This window comes from Lynx canadensis, chromosome B3 (assembly GCF_007474595.2).
Source record: "Lynx canadensis isolate LIC74 chromosome B3, mLynCan4.pri.v2, whole genome shotgun sequence".
Lineage (NCBI taxonomy): Eukaryota > Metazoa > Chordata > Mammalia > Carnivora > Felidae > Lynx > Lynx canadensis.
This window is the reverse complement of record NC_044308.2, coordinates 45,613,215-45,634,219: the sequence shown is the minus strand read 5'-3', so window position 1 is coordinate 45,634,219 and position 21,005 is coordinate 45,613,215. Positions and strand designations below refer to the sequence as shown.

Below are 21,005 nucleotides of genomic sequence, written 5' to 3'. Positions count from 1 at the left end.
ACTGTGAGATCAAAACGTGAACTGAGATCAAGAGTCAGATGCTTAACCAACTGAGCCACACAGGCGCCCCTATTTATTTCTTTACTTGATTTACTCTCATCTCCTACTAGAATGTTTTATGAGGGCTGGGATCTTATATCCCATTGGATAGAACAGTGCTTGGCACATAGTAGGTTCTTAGTAAATATTGGTTGATAGTATGAAGCATGCATACATATCTGCACGCACTAACCCTAATGATGGAGAGATCACAGTAGGAAGTTTCTTCATCTCTGTCCATTGGTAAAAGCAACTGGTAGTCTAGGCAAGGAAAGTATGGCTTATTATAAACGGGGTGTCTCTATCTTTATGGCATTCTGTCTCTGAGAACATCACTGGAAAGTCTAACCTTGTGCAACATTTTACATACTCAAGGTGAGCCATGTTGGATCCTGGCAGATGATAGTGCCAGGTTGCCTAGGTTCTTGAGGAAAATGAGCTGACAGCCTGAGAAACTTAAGCCTGAATTCTTAAAAATTGTACTCAGATTATCTCTCTGACTATATGTGTAGCTATATATTGCCTGGTAGACTGTTGAATTCATATGCTTAAAGAAAAGCATATACTCAAATGTAGGACTGAAATTGTTCATCAGACTTTTCTGGTATAAACAGTGGTTTTCAAACTCTTGGAAGGGCCTGAGGACTGTGATTTTTATCTGTTTTACTTAATTGTGACAGAGTGATTCTGCTACTGAGAAAGAAAAAAGAACAAGGCAACAGTTTGAAACCTCTAGGTCTGTATGAAATCTCTCTCAGAATTGGTTGGTTCTTTGTATTCTGATTATGCATTATGCAAATAATTATCTCACAAATAAATATCAGCAGTTCTCTGGATGGTAGGCACCAGAGTCACCTACTGAGAGGCTATGTCTCCATTAATTGGTAACTAACTCTTGAAGAGCAACATTTGGAAGCCAGATGATAGTGGAAATGATATACTGAGTGTGCTGAAAGAAGACAAATGCTAATCTGTAATCCTGTTCCCAGAAAAATTATCTTTGAAGAATCATTTTGTAGATTAATTAAATTAAGAGCTTGTTGGGGGCCCCTGGCTGGCTCAGTCAGTAGAGCATGTGACTTTTGGTCTCGGGGCTGTAAGTTCAAGCCCCACACTGGGTGTACAGATTACTTAAATTTTTTTTTTAAATCATTTAAAAAAAAAAAAAGCTTCTTGACAATAGACCATCATTAGTAGAAAGTCTAAACACGGGTTTTATAAAGAGGGAAAGTGATCTCAGATAGAGGGAAAAGTGAATGAAGAGAAAATAAAATGATAAACATGTGGATAAATATAAATGTGGGCTGTATCAAATATAACATTATCTTTTGGGATTTTAAAAAACAGCATTAGCATATGTAAACATAGTAACATAAGTTGGGAGGAAGGTAGGTAAAGTATTCTAAAGGCCTAGAATTAATTGTTCAAGAGGAGAATATTAACTTTGGCTTTGTAGGATTAGATGTTATAGTTTCTATAACTTTTTTGTCCAATGTGGTAGCCAAGTGTGACTATTTAAATTTAATTAAAAATTTATTTTCTGAGTTGCACTAGTTACATTTCAGCCGCTCAATAGTAACCTGTGGCTAGTGGATATCTTATTGAGCAACACAGATTTGGAATATTTCCATTATTACAGAATGTGCTATTCGATAATGCTGTTTTAGCGTAACTATGAAAAGAATAGAAAACATAGTGGGTAACTTCTAGATTAGTATAAGAGAGAAAATTTAATCTAAAAAGAAGGAGGAAAGAAAAGGTAAAGGAATGTTGAACTGATGGAACAGAGAGAATAGATTTAATAAATTCAAATATATAGATATGGTAAGTATAAATAGGACTAAATCCTCTAGTTAAAAGTGATTCTATGTAGTTTGTTATTTACAAGAGACATAAAAAACAGATTGCAAGTAAAAAGAGGGGGGAAAATTAGATTTATATGTATCTGGAGACACCTAGAAAGTAAATGCCTAATTGATTGTTCATTCCTTGGACCCATGGGAACTGTCAGAAAAAGATAAAGGTCAGTTTTTGACCAAAAAAAAAAAAAAAAAGGAAAAATTGTATGCACCTAATTGTATAATCTCAAAGTACATAAAGCAAAATTTAACAGAATTGTAAATAGCAATAGATCACCATACTGGAAAATGTTAATATATCTTTCTCTGTAATTGATAGAAGCAGAAAAGAAAACCTAATTAATGCATATTTTTAAAAAGAATTAATAACTTTTTTATTTTTGAATAATGTCAGATTTATAGGAAATTTGCAAAAATGATTTTCACCCATTTTTCCTAATCTTATGTGACCTTGGTACATGTGTCAAAACTTAATTTTGGTACATTACTATTAACTATATTATAGTCTTCATTCACACTTCACCAATTTATTTTATTGTTTTTTAAAATTTTTATTTAAATTCCAGTTAGCATACAGTGTAATATTAGTTTCTGGTGTGCAGTATAACGGATTTACCATGTCCATGTATCACCCAGTGTTCCTCACACTGCATGCATTCCTTAATCCCCATCAACTAGTTAACCCGTCCCCCCACCAACGTCCCCTCTGGTTACCATCAGTGTGTTTTCTATAATTAGGAGTCTGTTTCTTAGTTTGCCTCTCGCTTCTTTTTTGTTTCCCCCTATGCTCATTTGTTTTGTTTCTTAAATTCCACATATGCGTGAAATCATATGGTGTTTGTCTTTCCCTGACTGGCTTATTTCACTTAGCATTATCCTTTGTAGCTCTATCCATGTCATTGCAAATGACAAGATTTCTTTTTTTATGGCTGAGTAATATTCTATTGTATATATTTACCACATCTTCTTTATCTGTTCATCAATTGATGGACACTTGGGCTGTTTCCCTATTTTGGCTATTGTGTAGATAATGCTGCTATAAACATCAGGGTGTATGTATCCCTTTGAATTAACATTTTTGTATTCTTTGGATAAATACCTAGTAATGCAGTTGGTGGCTTGTAAGGTAGTTCTCTATTTTTAACTTTTTGAGGAACCCCCGTACTGTTTTCCAGAGTGGCTGCATCAGGAATGCAAATAGTACAAGAGGGTTCCCCTTTCTCCACATCCTTGCCAACACCTGTTGTTTCTTGTGTAGTTGAGTTTAGCTATTCGGACAGGTGTGAGGTGATAACTCATTGTAGTTTTGATTTGCATTTCCCTGATAACGAGTGATGGTGAGCATGTTTTCATGTGTCTGTTGGCCATATGTATGTCTTTGGAAGAATGTCTCTTCATGTCTTCTGCCCATTTTTTATTTGCATTTTTAGGGTATTGAGTTTTATAACTTCTTTATATATTTTGGATACGAACCCTTTATCACATATGTTATTTACAAATATCTTCTCCCATTCTGTAGGTTGCCTTTTAGTTTTGTTGAGTGTTTCCTTCACTGTGGAAGGAAGAGTTTGGTTTTGCTTATCCTTCCCTTGCCTCAGGAGACCTATCTAGAAAGAAGTGGCTATGGCTACGGCTGATGTTAAAGAAGTTACTGCCTTTGTTCTCCCCTAGGATTTTTATGGTTTCAGGTCTCACACACTTCACCCATTTTTCTCCTAATTTGTGTTGTTGATGTTCCATAATATAGGATATTACATTGCATTTAATCATCATATCTTCCTAGTCTCCTCTTGTCCATGATATTTTCTCCTGTTTTTTTCTTGAACCTGATTATACATTACTTTTATACATTCATGAAATTTACAAAAACTGACCTACTACAGGACTATAAAGCAAGTTTCCACAAATTTTTAAGGATTGAAATCATATAGAGTATAAAATATCCTCTAATCACAGTGCAGTTAAGCTAGAAATCAGTAGAAAAACAATAGAAATTGTTTGGGTTCAAAAAACCATAATGAAACTTAGAGTATGTTTTAAACTGTATAATAACTAAATCCATATTTTTAAAGCCCTAAATTAATATATTAATGAATAAGAAAAGATTAAAAGCCTATTTTTTTTATTTTTTTTTTTAACGTTTATTTATTATTGAGACAGAGAGAGACAGAGCATGAACAGGGAAGGGGCAGAGAGAGGGAGACACAGAATCTGAAACAGGCTCCAGGCTCTGAGCAGTCAGCACAGAGCCCGACACGGGGCTCGAACTCACAGACTGTGAGATCATGACCTGAGCTGAAGCCGGCCGCTCAACCGACTGAGCCACCCAGGCGCCCCAAAAGCTTATTAACTTAATAAGCTGTATATCCACTTTAAGAGCAGAAAGTATTAAAATAGAGGGTAAATATATAATAAAGAAGATTAACAAAGCTAAAATTCTTCAAATAAATATTCTTCAAAAAGAATTCTAAGATGACAAACAGAAGTTGGTGCCTGCCTGGCTTATTTGGGAGAGCACGTGACTTTTGATCTTGGGGTTGTGAGTTCAAGCCCCATGTTGGGTGTGGAAATTACTTAAAAATAAAATCTTTAAAAACAAATACATAGGGGCGCCTGGGTGGCGCAGTCGGTTAAGCGTCCGACTTCAGCCAGGTCACGATCTCGCGGTCCGGGAGTTCGAGCCCTGCATCAGGCTCTGGGCTGATAGCTCAGAGCCTGGAGCCTGTTTCCGATTCTGTGTCTCCCTCTCTCTCTGCCCCTCCCCCGTTCATGCTCTGTCTCTCTCTGTCCCAAAAATAAATAAACGTTGAAAAAAAAAAAATTAAAAAAAAAAAAAAACAAATACATAAAGTAACAAACAGAAACTGAAATTTTAAAAATACATCATTTAAATAGCATAAGTTCCTAAGAATAAATCTTACAAAAAGATGTGCAAGACCTCTGTATGGACAATTTTAAATTTGAGAGAAATTAGAGACCTATGTGAATGTAGGTTTTTATTCTTGAATTTTAGATTTTAAGGTAATTTATACAGATGTCCTTTTTGTCTAAAGTAGTTTAGTTTCATTATAACCCCAAACAAAATCCCATCAGATTTATGGGGAGTAGTTGTGGAAGGAGACAAGTGGAGTCTACAATTTATATGGAAATGCAAAGGGCCAGGAATAGAAAATGTGATATTCTTGAAGCAGTACATGCAGGGAGGACTTGGTCTCCCAGATAGGAAATATTTTAAATATTGTAATTAAGAATTGGACCAATGACAGAGAATAGAGAAGCCAAAAAGACTATACATATATAGATAAATAAGCACTGTAGAGCAACAGGGGAAAGGCAGCCCTTACAATAAAAGGTGCTAAGGCAATTAGATAGCCATTAGATTAGATAGCCTAATTAGCCAGTTAGGTAGCCAATTCAGATTTCTAATTAGATAGCCAATTAGAAAAGAATGAAATTGTTTCTCCCAACTCACGGAATAAAATTCTGTTCCATATGCATTGATGTTTAACTGTCAAAGCTAAAACTGCAAATTTGAGAGTATGTTTCTGATCTTAATACGAAAAGATTTCTAAAACAAATACATTAATCATGAAGAACATTGGTAAACATGACTACATTAAAATTGAGAACTTGTGATTATTTACAGAAATCCTAAAGAAAATGTAAAAGCAAGCCATTGAGTAGAAGATGATTATAACTTATAAAATAAAGGGCTAACATGCAGAATGTATAAAGAGCTCCTACAAGTAAATATTTTTTAAGGTATTTATAAGCTATATATCCACTCTAAGAGCGGAAAATATTAAAATACAAAGTAAATATATAATAAAGAAGATTAACAAAGCTAAAATTCTTCAGATAAACTTTCTTCAAAAAGAATTTTAAGATGACAAACAGAAGGGGGTGTATGGCTGGCTCATTCAGTAGAGCACATGACTTTTGATCCAATTAAAAAAAAAAAAAAGCAAATGACTTGAACATGCACTTGACAAGAATGGATATCCAAACAAGTAGTAAACATATGAACTAGTCATCAGGGAAATGCAAAATAAAACCAAAATAAGATACCACTATACACGCATTAGAACGGTTAATATTTATGTCTTACAGTGCTAAATGTTGGAGAAGATTTACAATGTAGAGAATTCTCATTTCCCACTGATGAAAATATAAATTGACTTTCTACTTTGGAAAGCAGTTTGGAGTTCTCTAGTAAAGTTGAGGATAAGCATAACCTAAGACTTGGCAATTTGATAAGACATATTCCCTAGAGAAACTCTTTATGTGTAGAACAGGATAAATGTGTAAGAATATTCATAGCAGTATTATTTGTTAGCCTGAAACTGAAAGCAATTTAGATAGCTATCAAAAGATGAATGATAAAAAATTATGGTATATCCATACTGTGGAATAGTATACATTGAAAATGAACAAAGAACAGCTGCATACCACTATATATAGCTACCTAGCATATAATATATTTGTTTATTTGGTTTATTGTCTTGTTTATTTGGTTTATTGTCTTTAGAATGTAAACTTTATGAAAGCATAGACCATCTCTTTTGTTCACTGCTGAGTCTGCAGTTTCTCTAACAGCATGTAATACATAGTAGTGCATAAAAGGCTCCCAAATGAATTAATTGAATAAAATACTAACAGAGAGGGGCGCTTCGGTGGCTCAGTCAATAAAGCGTCCTACTTTGGCTCAGGTCATGATCTTGCAGTTCGTGAGTTCCAGCCCCATGTCAGGCTCTGTGCTGACCACTTTCGGATTCTTTGTCTCCTCTCTGCCCCTGGCCCTCATGCGTGCTCTCTTTCTTTCTCTCTCTCAAAAGTATATAAACATTAAAAAAAAAAATGTAGAGATTCTGCCTATGAAAACTTGAAATCTTTGTATTGTTTATTGCTGGTCTATAGCAATACAATTGATTTTTGTATAATGATTTTGTATTTATTATAGATGTATTTTTGTGGATTCTTGAGGATCGGAAATTTAGATTCTTTGGAAAGACTTAATGAAGTTGAGTCACTAAAAAAAAAATTGCTGTAAACAGTAAAAGTGTTAAGAAAAATAATGAAAATCTAAAGGAATTGTGCCCTCAAATTGCTTCTTAAGGGTCTAAGTTTTCACTTTAAATCAAAACTAGAAGTCTCACTCTTTTGTGTTGTTTACATAGAATCAACCAAAAGATCTGCTTTCAAAGAAAAGGCATTATTTGGCTCTGCATTAAAAGATTAACAAGTGAATACTTTGCATATTTTAACATAAAATGTCTAAGATATGTATATATAACAATTTTTCACAATTTCCTGCTTTGACCTTTTTCAATTAACACTCTTCTCAACAGTCAGTTATCCCACAATGGTTCAGAGGCTTTTTCCACCCTAGAATTTTGCAGGAACAAAGAAATCATAGCCTAGAGCAGTTGTTCCTAAACTTTGCTATGCAGAAATTGAATGAAAACTTAGACAACTGAGAAGAGAAGCAACTTGAGTCTGGAATTCTTTTAGATCTTTTTAACAAGCTCCCCAGTTTGAGAACCATTGTCCAGAGCATTACTTGTACACTTATATGTGAAGACTTGTGGTGTTCAAAGAGTAAGTATTTAAGAAGGATCATTTGGATATAGGAAGAAAACAATGGCCCTCTTATTTTATGTCAACGTATTAATTTATATTTGTTTTATTATATATATATATATATATATCAATATAGTAGTACATGTAAATTGTTTATAAGTAAGTATATTTTACAGATGGGATGACAATCAAAACAAGTTGTTTAGCCATCAGAAACCTATTTTTCTTCAGTAGTCAGAGCAAAGTATAATGGAAGGAGAGTAGAGATGCCCAGTTTTATTCTCCTATAGCTTAAACTTTACATTTACTTTTCTACTAGACTGCCAAAGACAAAGAGTTTAAGTAAGACTCATGAGGCAAATGCTGTCCCTGATTAATACAATATTAACTTTTCTTCAGGAAAATGACATAGTTATATCTACTCATATCTCCACTATACTTTGCTATGAACTAAATAATAAATAAAATGGGAAAATTTTGTGAATCCCATAAATTAATATCTTCAGATTTGCCTTGTTTTAAATGCAAAATATTAATTTTTTAGGAAAAAAACCCTGAAATTTTCTTATTTTTCCTCCTGAAATAGTTTGCTTTTTATTTTAATCACTTAAATGCATCTTTACAACTTAAGAAATAAAGTTGTATGTAATAATCCCATTTCATTATTTTTGCATAATTGAATATAGCTAAGCAATATTTTTCATAATATGTTATAGTGAGATGTAAACAAAATTAAAAACGGGTGTTGATTTTCTTTTTAATAAGTAATACTTTTATACTTAATATAATATTAGAATAAAACCCTAAAGAATGATATGGGTTTCTTTGTTATTGTTTTTAATCTTATTGTGATTAGTGAGACAGTCATTTGTTTTCTAGATTGATGACATTGTAAAAGCTGTTGGTAACTGCAGCTACAACCAGCTAGTGGAGAAGATCATCTCTTGTAAGCAGTCAGACAATAGTGAGCTGGTTAGTGAAGGTGGGTGAGTGCTGCTATTACCTGACATATTCTTGGCAAAATAACTTGTCTTATAATTTAATATCTTTTAAGTGTCATAAATAAGACTTCTAAAAAATACAAGTGATGCTACCTGTGGGAATTCAAAGAAGTAATTATTCATAAAGATACCAGTGAAAGGTTTTTCTAGAACACTTTTCACTTCTAGAATCAGGCCTGGATTCTACTAAAAATCTTTGGAATCACTTGTTAGCTTTGATAAGGTCAATTAACCAGGAGTTATTGATAATTACTCTTTTTTGAAAAAAAGGGTTAGGATTATTATTTGGGAGTACTGAGTGAATTTTATAATTCATCCCCTAGTTGACTGAAATGAGTATTATATGCTTAAGTGTTCATTTTAGTATATAGTATATTAAAACACGATTTTAAATCAAAGTATACTCTGATCATCAGTTTTCCTAGTCCCTAGCTAATTAAAATTGCTAAATTTGTCAGTATAGAAATAGTTTCATGTTTTTTTAGCTGTGTTCTGATCAGTGAAGGGAAGAGCGTATTTGAAACCAGAATGCTGTAAGGAGCCGTAGTATTTGGATATACCTTTCCTACCACCTACTTCACTTTCTCATAATATGCACAAATACTCAGGCTGCTATTCTCCTCTGTTTAAAGGGTAAGCAAAAGAAAGAGAAATCACGAGAAATAGGAGAAACTGTGTCTCTCAGACACAGTTCTTTTACATGGGGTATATTAAAAGTTGATTATAATCACCACATTAAAAATTAAGTGACTACAAGAGATAGAACATGTAAAAGAAAATAGGTACATGAATTACATACTATATTGATTAATCAGAACCCAACTAATTATATTAGTCAATAGATCTGTAAGTTTAACACATTTATTCAAGAAGTAAGTAGCAAGAAAATACAGAGTATTTTAGTGGAGACTTATCTTGGATTTTTACATGGAATAAACACGTAAGTATACAGGAATATCAGTCACTGATTTGTATGACAACTCTTTCACTGCAACCCAATGAAACAAAGTTTAATTATAGGGGCGAGGGGAGTAACCAAAGCCATTAAAAAAAAAAAAAAAACTTCCAATTAATAAAATTCTACTCACTAGAACTTTCCATTCTTTAACAAAAAATTTTTTTTAACGTTTATTTATTTTTGAGACACAGAGAGAGACTGAGAATGAGCAGGGGAGGGGCAGAGGGAGACACAGAATCCAAAGCAGACTCCAGGCTCTGAGAGCACAGAGCCTGACACGGGGCTCAAACCCACAAACTGTGAGAACATGACCTGAGCCGAAGTCGGACACTTAACCAACTGAGCCACCCAGCTGCCCCTAGAACTTTCCATTCTTGATCCAAACTCTCATTACTATATATTCCTAAAAATATTAAATAGACTATAAAGAAAATTGCCATGTGTAGATTCCAGCTATCTCAGTAACTTCCAATATGCTATTCTGTAGTACCTTAGGGAACAATAGGATTCAGAAAGTGTTAACAGATGGATTGATAGCTAGAGAAGTGATATTTTGGTGAATAGGCTTATAGGGTATGAAGCTGTAGGGAATGCTTGTTGACAGCAATTTTCCCAAGGCAGGCTATAATGTTACTAGGGTAGGACTTAGGCAGTACACTAATTAACAAAGTGAACATTAGCACCCCCAACAACACAAATCCAGTCCCTTTATCACTTCTTCTTTTTCTTGACCTGCTGTTATAACTAATGTTCCTATTTCTCTAACATTGATTCCCCAGGATTACAAAAAACTATAACTATTTAAAAAAATTTTTTTTTATGTGTATTCATTTCCTGAGAGAGACAAAGTGTGAGCAGGGAGGGGCAGAGAGAGAGGGAGACCCAGAGTCTGAAGGAGGCTTCAGACTCTGAGCTGTCAGCACAGAGCCTGATGTGGGGCTCGGACTCACGAACCACCAGATCATGACCTGAGCCAAAGTCGGATGCTTAACCGACTGAGCCACCCATGTGCCCCATTATAACTAATTTATATAGTTATAACTTGAGAAGAACTCCTTGATTAAATCAAGGAAGGAATCATCCTCTTTAATGCTATAGAATTTTTGGGTAATATGTACCAGAATTGATGGATTCCTTGATATATGAATTTTGTAATGGTAGAATTCTGCATATCAGATTTTTATATCAAGGAATAATTATACTTGGAATTCAGTACAATTAAAAAGCTAAACTAGTTTTTTGTTTATAAGAAACTACAAATGTGTAGCCTGAAGTAATTACTCAGTTCGAGTGGTTACTTGTATAGGCACTAGGAAATAGTATAGGAAAGAAAAGGCCACAATGGATATTTTTACTTTTAATGTAGCAATTAGCTTTCCTCCATTGTTTTCTTCTTCATATTTTTTTAGGTATAGTGTTCAGCTGAAGGAGTCTGCTTTTTCTGTTTGACCCACACCTGTAACTTTCCTTCTGAATCAATAAAATATCTAAGAGGTAGTTTATATCTAATCCTTCTTTATTAAAAGGTATTAAGCTTTAATCTCAGGTGATCTCCTTATTTTTTAATTCAAATATTTCATTACCCTAAGGTACAGAATACAAGAAAGAAATATATATATATTTTAATATTTATTTATTTTTGAGAGACAGGGACAGACAGTGTGAGCAGGGGAGGGGCAGAGAGAGAGGGAGATACAGAATCATAAGCCAGCTCCAGGCTCTGAGCTGTCAGCACAGAGCCCGATGCAGGACTCGAACCCACGAACCATGAGATCATGACCTGGGCCGAAGTCGGGCACTTAACCGACTGAGCCACCCAGGCACCAGAAATATTTTTACTATCATTCTTTTTTGATGAAAAAGCAATGTTAGTTAAGTAGAATTAGATATTCTTTCACCTTCTTTCAGGTAACATTTTTTTCTTTTGATGACAATACCTTGTAAGCAAAAGTACAGAACTTTCACATGTACATAGAGTATATATTATTTGTTACCTCTTCTGGATGGCAGTACTTTTTTGCCATTATACATTATCCTTGGTATAATGATAGGTGTGGCACGGCAGCAAAAATCAATAAGGAAAAAAATAGCACAGTAGCAGCTGCTAGACTTCACCAGAGATCGTCACTTAATTCCGGATGCTTTCTCAGGTATAATTTTTCCTTTGACAATTATTCCTAAGTTTAAAACAATGCTTAAATAATTCCATGATATTTATTTATTCAAATACTTATCAAGTCTTTATCATGTGCCGTAAACACTAAAGATTATAGTTTGAATTCACGTTATTTCTGATTAAATACTGATTTTTTCCTGTTTATTTTGAAAACTCTCAAACCCATAAAAAAGTTGGAATAGTAACAATGATTATATGTATGCACTTTGCCCAAATTCACCAATTATTAACATATTGAAGTTTTGCTTTTTTTCTCTGTTCACATACATACATACACACACACTATTTCCTAAACCATGTGGGTGTTAATTACAAATATCACAGCACTTTGCCCATTAGTCCTTAAACATTTATCTCCTAAAAACAAAGAATTCTCCTATGTAGTCACAATAAATTACCACAGGAAATTTAGCATCGATTCAATACTTTTTTTTTGATCGATACAGTACTTTTATCTAATATACTGTTCATATTCTTAATTTTCCTGTTGTCCCAATAATGCCCTGTATAGCTCTTAAGTTTTTTCATTGTGGGTTCTAATCAAGAATCATTTATCAAATCAACTTAGTTTCCTGTAATCTAGAACAGATCCCTAATCTTTTTTCTTTTTTTCTTTTTGGTCTTCTCTGATACTGACTTTTGTTAATAGTCCAGGCCAATTTTCTGTAGAATAGTCCTCATTATGGATTTATTTGATTGTCTACTTATGAGTAGAATAGTTATATATTTAAAAAAAATTTTTTTTAATGTTTTATTTTTGAGATAGAGACAGAGCATGAGCTGGGGAGAGGCAGAGAGAGAGGGAGACACAGAATCTGAAGCAGGCTTCAGGCTCCAAGCTGTCAGCACAGAGCCCGATGCGGGCCTTGGACTCACACACCGCGAGATCATGACCTGAGCCAAAGTCGGACATTCAACCGACTGAGCCACCCAGGCGCCCCATAGTTATATATTTTTGGTGGGAATACTATATAGGTGATATTGTGTCTTTCCCAGTGCATCAAATCAGGTGGCACAAGATGTCTGCTCCTTCCGTTATTGGTGATGTTGAAGTATGATTAAGGTGGTCTCTGCTAGATCTTTTTGTTGTAAAGATGTTCTTTATCTTTTGTAATTAGTAAGTAGTCTCTGATGTTGTGCTTTGAAACTTTGAAACTTTTAATATCCTGTTCCCTAGTAATCTTTCACCCAGTACAATTGGCATTCATTGATTCTTGTCTGAATAAACTATTACTGTAGTGGTTATGGTATTTCTATTATTCCTTCTACATTTATTAGTTGGCATTCTTCTATAAAAATAAATGTTTTCTCCTCCCCCATTAAAAATTTTTTTTATCAATGTAGACTCATGGATTCTTTTTTATTCAGTGTGTTCTAATCCATTATTATCATTACTCTTTTTGATGCTTAAAATTATCTCAAATATATCTAATGGAGTCCTCTCAACCTGGATCCATGTTCTTTTTTTTTTTCCTTTTTTTTTTTTAATGTTTATTTTTGAGAGAGACAGAGTGCAAGTGGGAGAGGGACAGAGAGACGGGGAGATACAGAATCTGAAGCCGGCTCCAGGCTCTGAGCTGTCAGCACAGAGCCCAATGTGGGGCTTGAAGTCAGGAAGGTGAGATCATGACCTGAGCCAAAGTCAGACACTTAACCGACTGAGCCCCCCAGAGCTCCCCATATTTTTTAGTAATGTCTCTTCATTTCTTGAGTTCTTCCTTATTTTATGGCACAATAGAATGTTCTGGGGTCCCTACTACATCCCTGGCATCAAATCATATGAGCCCTTATATTTTCAACGGAAATCTGGGCATTTGTCATAGTAAAAGGGATTGTTTTGCCCCATCCTCTTGAGAAAAAATATTGATGTAATGTATTTGATTTTTGAAAATCGACAGTAGATGAACCAAAAAGGCAGTCATTGTTTAAAGCTATCACTGTGACAAAGTTCTGATTGAGTTTAAATTTGAGCACAAATCTTAGTGCCAAATCTAGTCAATATTTAAAAATAAGCCAAGTTTCCTTTTCTCCTATATCCTCTTTTTGTTCCTTTTTGCCTAATTTTAGTGCCTCTCTAATTTCAGTTCCTTTAAGATACTTAGTACTTTTATGTTCTCTAAACTCTTCAGTAATAGAGGAAAGTAATTTGATAAATTTAGTATCGAGTTTCTGGAATGAAGAAATATTTTCAAAACTAGTGTCAAGAAAACAATTTTTAACTTAAATATACTTTTAGTAGCATATTTTTCTTATTACCATTATATTAATTTTTACCTTTGGTATCATTAATAATAGTATCAAGAACATTAAAATTGAAATTTAAGCTAAATGTTGCAAATAAACTTTCATTTTAAAAGCAATACAGATAAGTAAAGTGCTGTGTAACACTTAGAATTGTTTACCAAAATTTGTTTAATTAGTTATGAAGATTTGAAACTAGATTAGGCTTTCGAATATTCCATGAAAATCACAGGGGTCATTTTAAGAGTTGGTAAAGGAATTAGGTAACATTGTTCTCTATAAGTCTAAATCAGGATATGCTTTATGGCTTGGGAGAAATAGAATTCAATCTGTATTTATGGTAATCAGCACTAAAATTTTAAACTTAATACTAATAATGCTCCTGGGTTCTAGTCTATAACTGTAGACTATAGACTATTGCTATAACTAGCTTTATGTCCTTGAGCAAGTCATGTATTCTTTCTGAGCTGATGTCCTATTCTGTAGAATAAAGTAGCTGAGAAAGACCTTTCTAATGTTGCATTATTTAATTTCACACACATAAATAATGTTGTGAGTTCAGTAATCTCCACTGAATTTTCGTATCTTTTTGAAAGGGATTTGTAGAGAGGACGTTGTGGGAGTTGTGGGAGGAGCATTCATAAATATCTTTCTGAAGGAAGCATTACACATATTTTATATATATATATGTATATATATATGTATATATATACATATAAATATAAATATAAAATATAAATATATAATATGTATTATATAGAACAGTGGTACTTCTCAGCATAGGTATAGTGCTTAAAACTAAAACTATTATATAGCAAGTGCTTTAGTATATAACTAATGCATTCTACCCAATAACTTAGTACTGGGCAAAGTAATGATAATAATGGAAGAGGGGAGCTCTTCTAAATGTATAAACCCAAGAAGTTACTATTGGGCTATAAATTTCCTTTGGCCGGGGCCTCTTGTATAACTTTTTGCACTTCCCCTCCGACCTTAACCAATTCCTTGGAATAGTTTGATATAATGGTAGCTTTTTACACTCACTTTGCAGCTTGAAATGCTATAGCTGGGCAATAAGGGTGAGGGATGGAGAGGGAGTGGAATAAACCTATGTTATCCAGCTGCTTCTGGCCCTACCCAAGTTTATTTTCAATTTCTTGTTGACGTGTCAGTTTCTTAACATAAGTTCATCTTTCCTTCCTATATCTGTACCTCCCTGCCCACTTACACAACTGTTTAGGGCATTCTCTTCCACCACACGTACCCTCATTGCTTCTGAGACATTCCTTATTAAAAGAAGGGAGCAAAAGGATGAAGAAAGAGAAAGAAGGAAAGAACCCTTTCAAAATATTTATAGAGATTCTCATTAGTCCTGGTAGTTATGTTCTATAAAGTGTCTATGAACATTGAATTAGTGAATACTGAACCACTGCTCCTAGGGGAAACAGAAGATTAGGTTCCTGTGAGCCTCTGGTCACATGATTTTCATCAACTAATCAATAAATACATACCTTGTTTTATTTGTGTTTCTGTTTAGAGACACCTTATTTAATACATATTGTTGATTCATTAACATTACATTCATGGCCAACAGCACTTTAACTCATGCCTGAATGAATCTGCAAAAATATGTGTTTTCTCTGTAAGATATGTCACAGCCTTTGTGCGCTTAGGAACACTACCCAGCACGTTCAGCAGTATGCTTGGGGGCCATTTCACACAGTAAAAATCACCCCAAGAAAGCACACCTACTAGATGGTGAGGAGTCTGTTTTGGTAAGAAAGCTGAAACAAGAAGCAGAATGCTGCCTTTTTTGATCTCAGTGGAGAATGTGTGCCTTGAGTGACTCAAATTTTTTGCCACTTTGCACATATCCAAGATTGACCCTGAAAGCATAGCAAGTACTGATTTTGTATTTATAAATAAATTTTAGTTAGTAGATGAGTTTGCAAATATGAAAGTGCACAAATAATGAAGATCAGCTAAACCCCAGAAACTTTATATTTCATTGTGTTTTGAAAACAATAACGATCATGTCTGTCTTTGAACTTGATATAGCTACATAATGAGTGGTGTAAGTTTGGAGGCTATTAGGATAAAACTGGCATCAGTTATCTCAGTGTTTTCTGTTTGGTCTCACACCTACTTTTAGTTTTTTAAGGCAAAAACTGAACAGTTTGTGAACTGAGAATTATCTGGGATCTTTGTTAACATCTTAAAACCAACTCAATTTGTTAAGGCTACTTTTAATTTCTCAACACCTTTCCATTGGGAAAGTAGCTACTGATATACATCTTTCATTCCTACCTACTTTTTAAATTGCTAATTCTTGCCTTATTTGTTTGAATGATTTTTAGTTTTATTGTGTCTCTATCTTTTATTAATAGTGCCTGAAATCCTTTTTGGAAGTAGGTGAAGTATTAGTAAATACATTTATTGTTAAAAAGAATTTCACATAACTGTTTCTTTACGATGGAGAATGTCTATAGACACATCTTCCATACCAAAATTAGAAAGAAGAATCTTCAATTTGGAGTCAATCATGTTATACTAGGGAAAATCTTACTTTGATTGGCCATTCTTCATACTTGGAACACAATGTAAATAGAAAAAACTTATTAATTTTGAAATTATTCTTCCATCTAATACTATGCATTGGTTCCATAGGCTTTGTAGCTGAGCAGTTTCTAAATAACACAGCCACTCAACTGACATACCATGGATTATGTGAACTAACTTCAACGGTTCAGGAAGGAGAACTTTGTGTGTTCTTTCGGAATAATCATTTTAGCACCATGACCAAATACAAGGTATGATATAGAAATAGCTATTTAATTGTTATTCTAAATTAAAGAAGCTGGATTAAGAGATGTCTTATGATCTACTTCAAAATAAAAACAAATTCAGCATAATATTCTTTTATTCATCAGATTATGAAGGTAATTATTAAATACTCCTTTAGGATGCAATGGATTCACAATCTAAGTGTTACTTCAAATCAGCTTTTGTTTTAAGTCTCAATCCCTTTTTCACAGATTACTGCATTAAAAAGTATTATTTCCTAGGAAAAAAAATAAACATAAACCTTAGAAATAGAACTAGGATTGCTGGTAATGATGGATGTGTATATTTGAGGGTTAAAGGAGGTTAGAAGAATAGGATCTGTCTTTAGGATGGTGTTTACTATTATTAAAGTTATCAGCGTGACTTTAAATTCTTCTTATGCCATTTATGGCTCTGCCAAAAATCTTACTGGTTTATCCTTTTTGTTATCTCTTCATCCATCTCTTCCATTTTTACAGCTGCTACCAATGAGGAGTTTATCAACATATAGGGAGGCTTCTGTGATAGGATACTGCCCTGATCATGTCTGTAATATACCAAAAATGTTCAGTAGCATTCAGTGCCTAGAGGATAAAAATGCAAGGTATTTTCTACTATCCTCTTTTGCCAACACTTAGCTTCAGCCATATAGTGTGTCTGCTCATTAATAATCCTGTATCTTTGGGGTGCCTGGGTGGCTCAGTTGGTTAAGCATCTGACTTCAGCTTGGGTCATGATCTCGAGGTCTGTGAGTTTGAGGCCCATGTTGGGCTCTGTGCTGACAGCTCAGAGCCTGCTTCAGATTCTGTGTCTCCCTCTCTCTTTGCCCCTCCCCCATTCACACCCTGTCTTTCTCTTTCAAAGACAAATAAACATTAAAAAAATTTTTTTTAATTCCTGTATCTTCGTACACACTTTATACTTTCCCATTTCTGCACTTTTACTATCATTTCTTCTTAATTCCTATTTGAAGAGATCTCATTCCCTTTTAGCCTATCCATATTTCACCTATCCTTTTTCTTTAAGTTTATTTTTAATTTATTTTGAGAGAGAGAGAGATCAGGGGAGGGGGCAGAGAGAGAGGGAGAGAGAGAATCTCAAGCACTGTCAGCACGGAGCCCTATGTGGGGCTTGATCTCACAAACCATGAGATCATGCATAACCTGAGCCAAAATCAAGAGTGGGACACTTAACTGACTTCAGCTCAGTTCATGATCTCACAGTCCATGAGTTCAAGTCCTGCATTGGGCCCTGTGCTGACAGCTCAGAGCCTGGGGCCTAGTTTGGATTCTGTGTCTCCCTCTCTCTCTGCCCCTCCCCTGCTCGCACTCTCTCTCTATCTCTCAAACATTAAAAAAAAATGTTTATAAAAGAAACATTTCAGGGGCGCCTGGGTAGCTCAGTCTGTTAAGTGTCCAACTTCAGCCCAAGTCATGATCTCACGGTTCATGGGTGCGAGCCCTGTGTCAGCCAGCCCTCTGGCTGACAGCTCAAAGCCTGGAGACTGCTTAAGATTCTGTGTCTCCCAGGGCCTCTGGGTGGCTCAGTTGGTTAAGTGTACGACTTCAGCTCAGGTCATGATCTCATGGTTTGTGAATTTGAGCCCCACATCAGGCTCTGTGCTGACAGCTCACAACCTGGAGCCTGCTTCAATTCTGTGTCTCCTCTCTCTGCCGCTCTCCCGCTCATGGCTCTGTCTCTGTCTCTCAAAAATAAACATTAAAAAAAAAAAAAAAAAAGATTCTATGTCTTCATCTCTCGGCCCCAACCCCACTTGTGCTCTCTCTCAAAAATAAATAAACATTAAAATAAATTTTTTTAAATAAAAAAAAAGCAGCATTTCAAATTCACTCCTTAAACCAGTGGTTCTCAACCAGATTGTATGCTAGAACTACCTGGAAGCTTTTTAAAAAATAACCAGGGGCGCCTGGGTGGCGCAGTCGGTTAAGCGTCCGACTTCAGCCAGGTCACGATCTCGCGGTCCGTGAGTTCGAGCCCCGCGTCGGGCTCTGGGCTGATGGCTCAGAGCCTGGAGCCTGTTTCCGATTCTGTGTCTCCCTCTCTCTCTGCCCCTCCCCCGTTCATGCTCTGTCTCTCTCTGTCCCAAAAATAAATAAACGTTGAAAAAAAAAATTTTTTAAAAAAAAAATAACCAATGCCCAAGAGCCCATCACCAATTCAGTTAAGTCAGACTGTCTGGAGGTAGGGCCTAAGCATCTGTATTTTTTAAATGCTCCCCAGGTGATTTAAATGTGCAGTCAGTTTTCTTTTCCTGCAAATGTGCCTTCTTTCTCTAAATGAAAGTAAGCTGATTTGAAGTCAGAAATCAAGTCTTCATATTTCCTTCAACACTTTAATCAATGAATTGCATAAAGTGGTGTAAAATAATGTTCTGTTTGCTTATATAAGAATGCTCTAAGCAGTGAGCAATATATGGAACTGTTGAATCACTATATTGTATACCTGAAATTAATGTAACACTGTGTGTTAACTATACTGGAATTAAAATTTTTAATTAAAAAAAAATACTCTAAAGCCCTACCTTCCTGTTTTATTAGTTATAGCAGGCATTCATTTGTATTGCTCCCACATTTGAGGCGTATGTGTGCTAGGTACAAGCCCAGAATCATCCATGCTTTTCAGAAATTTAAGGCCCCAAAACCTCAGAATCAGCATTATTGCTAGGTGGTATATAGTGCTTAGTTGTCTTGCTTTATCTGATGTCTTCAAGTCCACAGTTCATTCATTTACAAATATCTATCAAGCCTGATTATGTCAAATATTTATTAAACATGATTATGTCTGGGTGCTCAGCCGGTACTAGGACTGCAGCCTGAGCAGGGCAGCTTTGGATCCTACCATTTAAGCACCTCCTAGTTTGTCAAGAAACATATGTTAAATAATTGTACAAATAGTTATTATTTCTATTGAGGTATACTATGTAAAGGGTACATAAACATGCTGTGGGTGCCTTTATCAGGACTTAGAACCGAGTTGGGATGTCAAGAAAAACTTCCTTGAGAAGTTAACATTTAAACTGAAAAATGAATCTTTTAGTTTAACCAGTTAGCAAAAAAAAAAAAAAAAAAGGATTAACTAAGCATATAAAACCTGTGTGCAAAGGCCCTGAGAAAGGAAAGAACTCTTTAAGGAATTATAAGAAGGCCTGTATGAAGCATAGAAAATAAGAGGCATGGTATAAGGGTAAAGAGATAGGTGTAAGTACCAGACCTTGTATAGAGTCCTGAGTTAAGAAGAGAAACACATCTTGGTCTCCTGATGGTCTAGTGGTTCTTTGTGTTTTCTTTTCTTTTCTTTCTTTTTTTTTTTTTTTTTTTTTGGCTTAGCAGGAGTGAGATAGTTCAATGGGAAAATAAGATCTCTGGCTGTTATTGGTGGTGGTTATGCAGCCTCTCCAGACGGAACTGTAGATGTTTTTCTCTTTTCTATCAAGGCCATGTCCCTGACCAGAAGTCCTTTACTAGTCAAGCTAGGTATTCCCACTGTTCCTATGTGGTTGGGGGAGGGATGCCTCCCCTCAAGACTTTCTACCATGTGTCTATTTCTGGACTAAGTGTACATTTCTGTGAGATAATGATAACTCATAGAATGTGTACATTCTGTTTCTCTGCTTCCACATTTTTCTCAGGGAACCTTATTTTGTGGCTAAACAGTGTTTCAAAGATGATGTGTTATCTTCCTCCCCCCACCCCCCCTTGTACAACATTAAGGTGCTTTGGACTTCGAGGCAAGTGTGGATGTGGATTCAGTTAGGAGTCTATTGTGCAGGGCCAAGTAAGATGTTATACTGACTTGGACTAGGATGGTAAAGAAATGGAGAGTAGAAAGATTCCATAGACATTTAGGAGATATAATCAACCAGATTTGGTGATTAGGATATAAAAAATAAGAAAGAATGTTTTCTGGATTCTGAGCATGAAGAACTGGATAAATGGTGGTATTCCAGAGAACACTGGATGAGGAGAAGAGAAACATCATGAAATCAGTCTTGGAACTGTTAGAGCTGCTTCCAAGGCATTCCTCCAAGTGGAAATGTTGGGTAAATGGTTCAAGACTGGAATAATTTTGGGGTATAAATGGTAATTTGGGGAAAGGATGAGATTCACAAGGTAAATATAGAAGAGAAGAAAAGAGAAGGCTTAGGACAGAGATTTAAGGAGTGCCAACATTTAAGGATCAACTAAAGGAATATGAACTAGCAAAGGAGACTGAGAAAGAAAAAAAGAAAAGGAAAATCTGAAGAGTATGATATCATGTAAGCCAATGGGGAGAGAGTATTTCAAGAAGAACAGAGATCTCACTTGTTA

At 35.0% G+C, this 21,005-nt stretch overlaps 1 protein-coding gene across 3 annotated transcripts in view; it reads left to right on the top strand.

Annotated features, from left to right (window-relative positions):
• The window catches only part of MINDY2 (MINDY lysine 48 deubiquitinase 2), an 82,653-nt gene that overhangs the window by 36,638 nt on the left and 25,010 nt on the right, over window positions 1-21,005 (top strand). For 2 of the 3 annotated variants that reach the window (XM_030318084.1, XM_030318085.1), the window contains exons 5-6: window positions 8,358-8,460; window positions 16,522-16,664. The exons of the other annotated variant lie outside the window; for it this stretch is intronic. In XM_030318084.1, coding sequence (XP_030173944.1) covers window positions 8,358-8,460; window positions 16,522-16,664 — 246 coding nt within the window. The remainder of the gene's footprint in view (window positions 1-8,357; window positions 8,461-16,521; window positions 16,665-21,005) is intronic. 3 annotated transcript variants of the gene reach the window in all.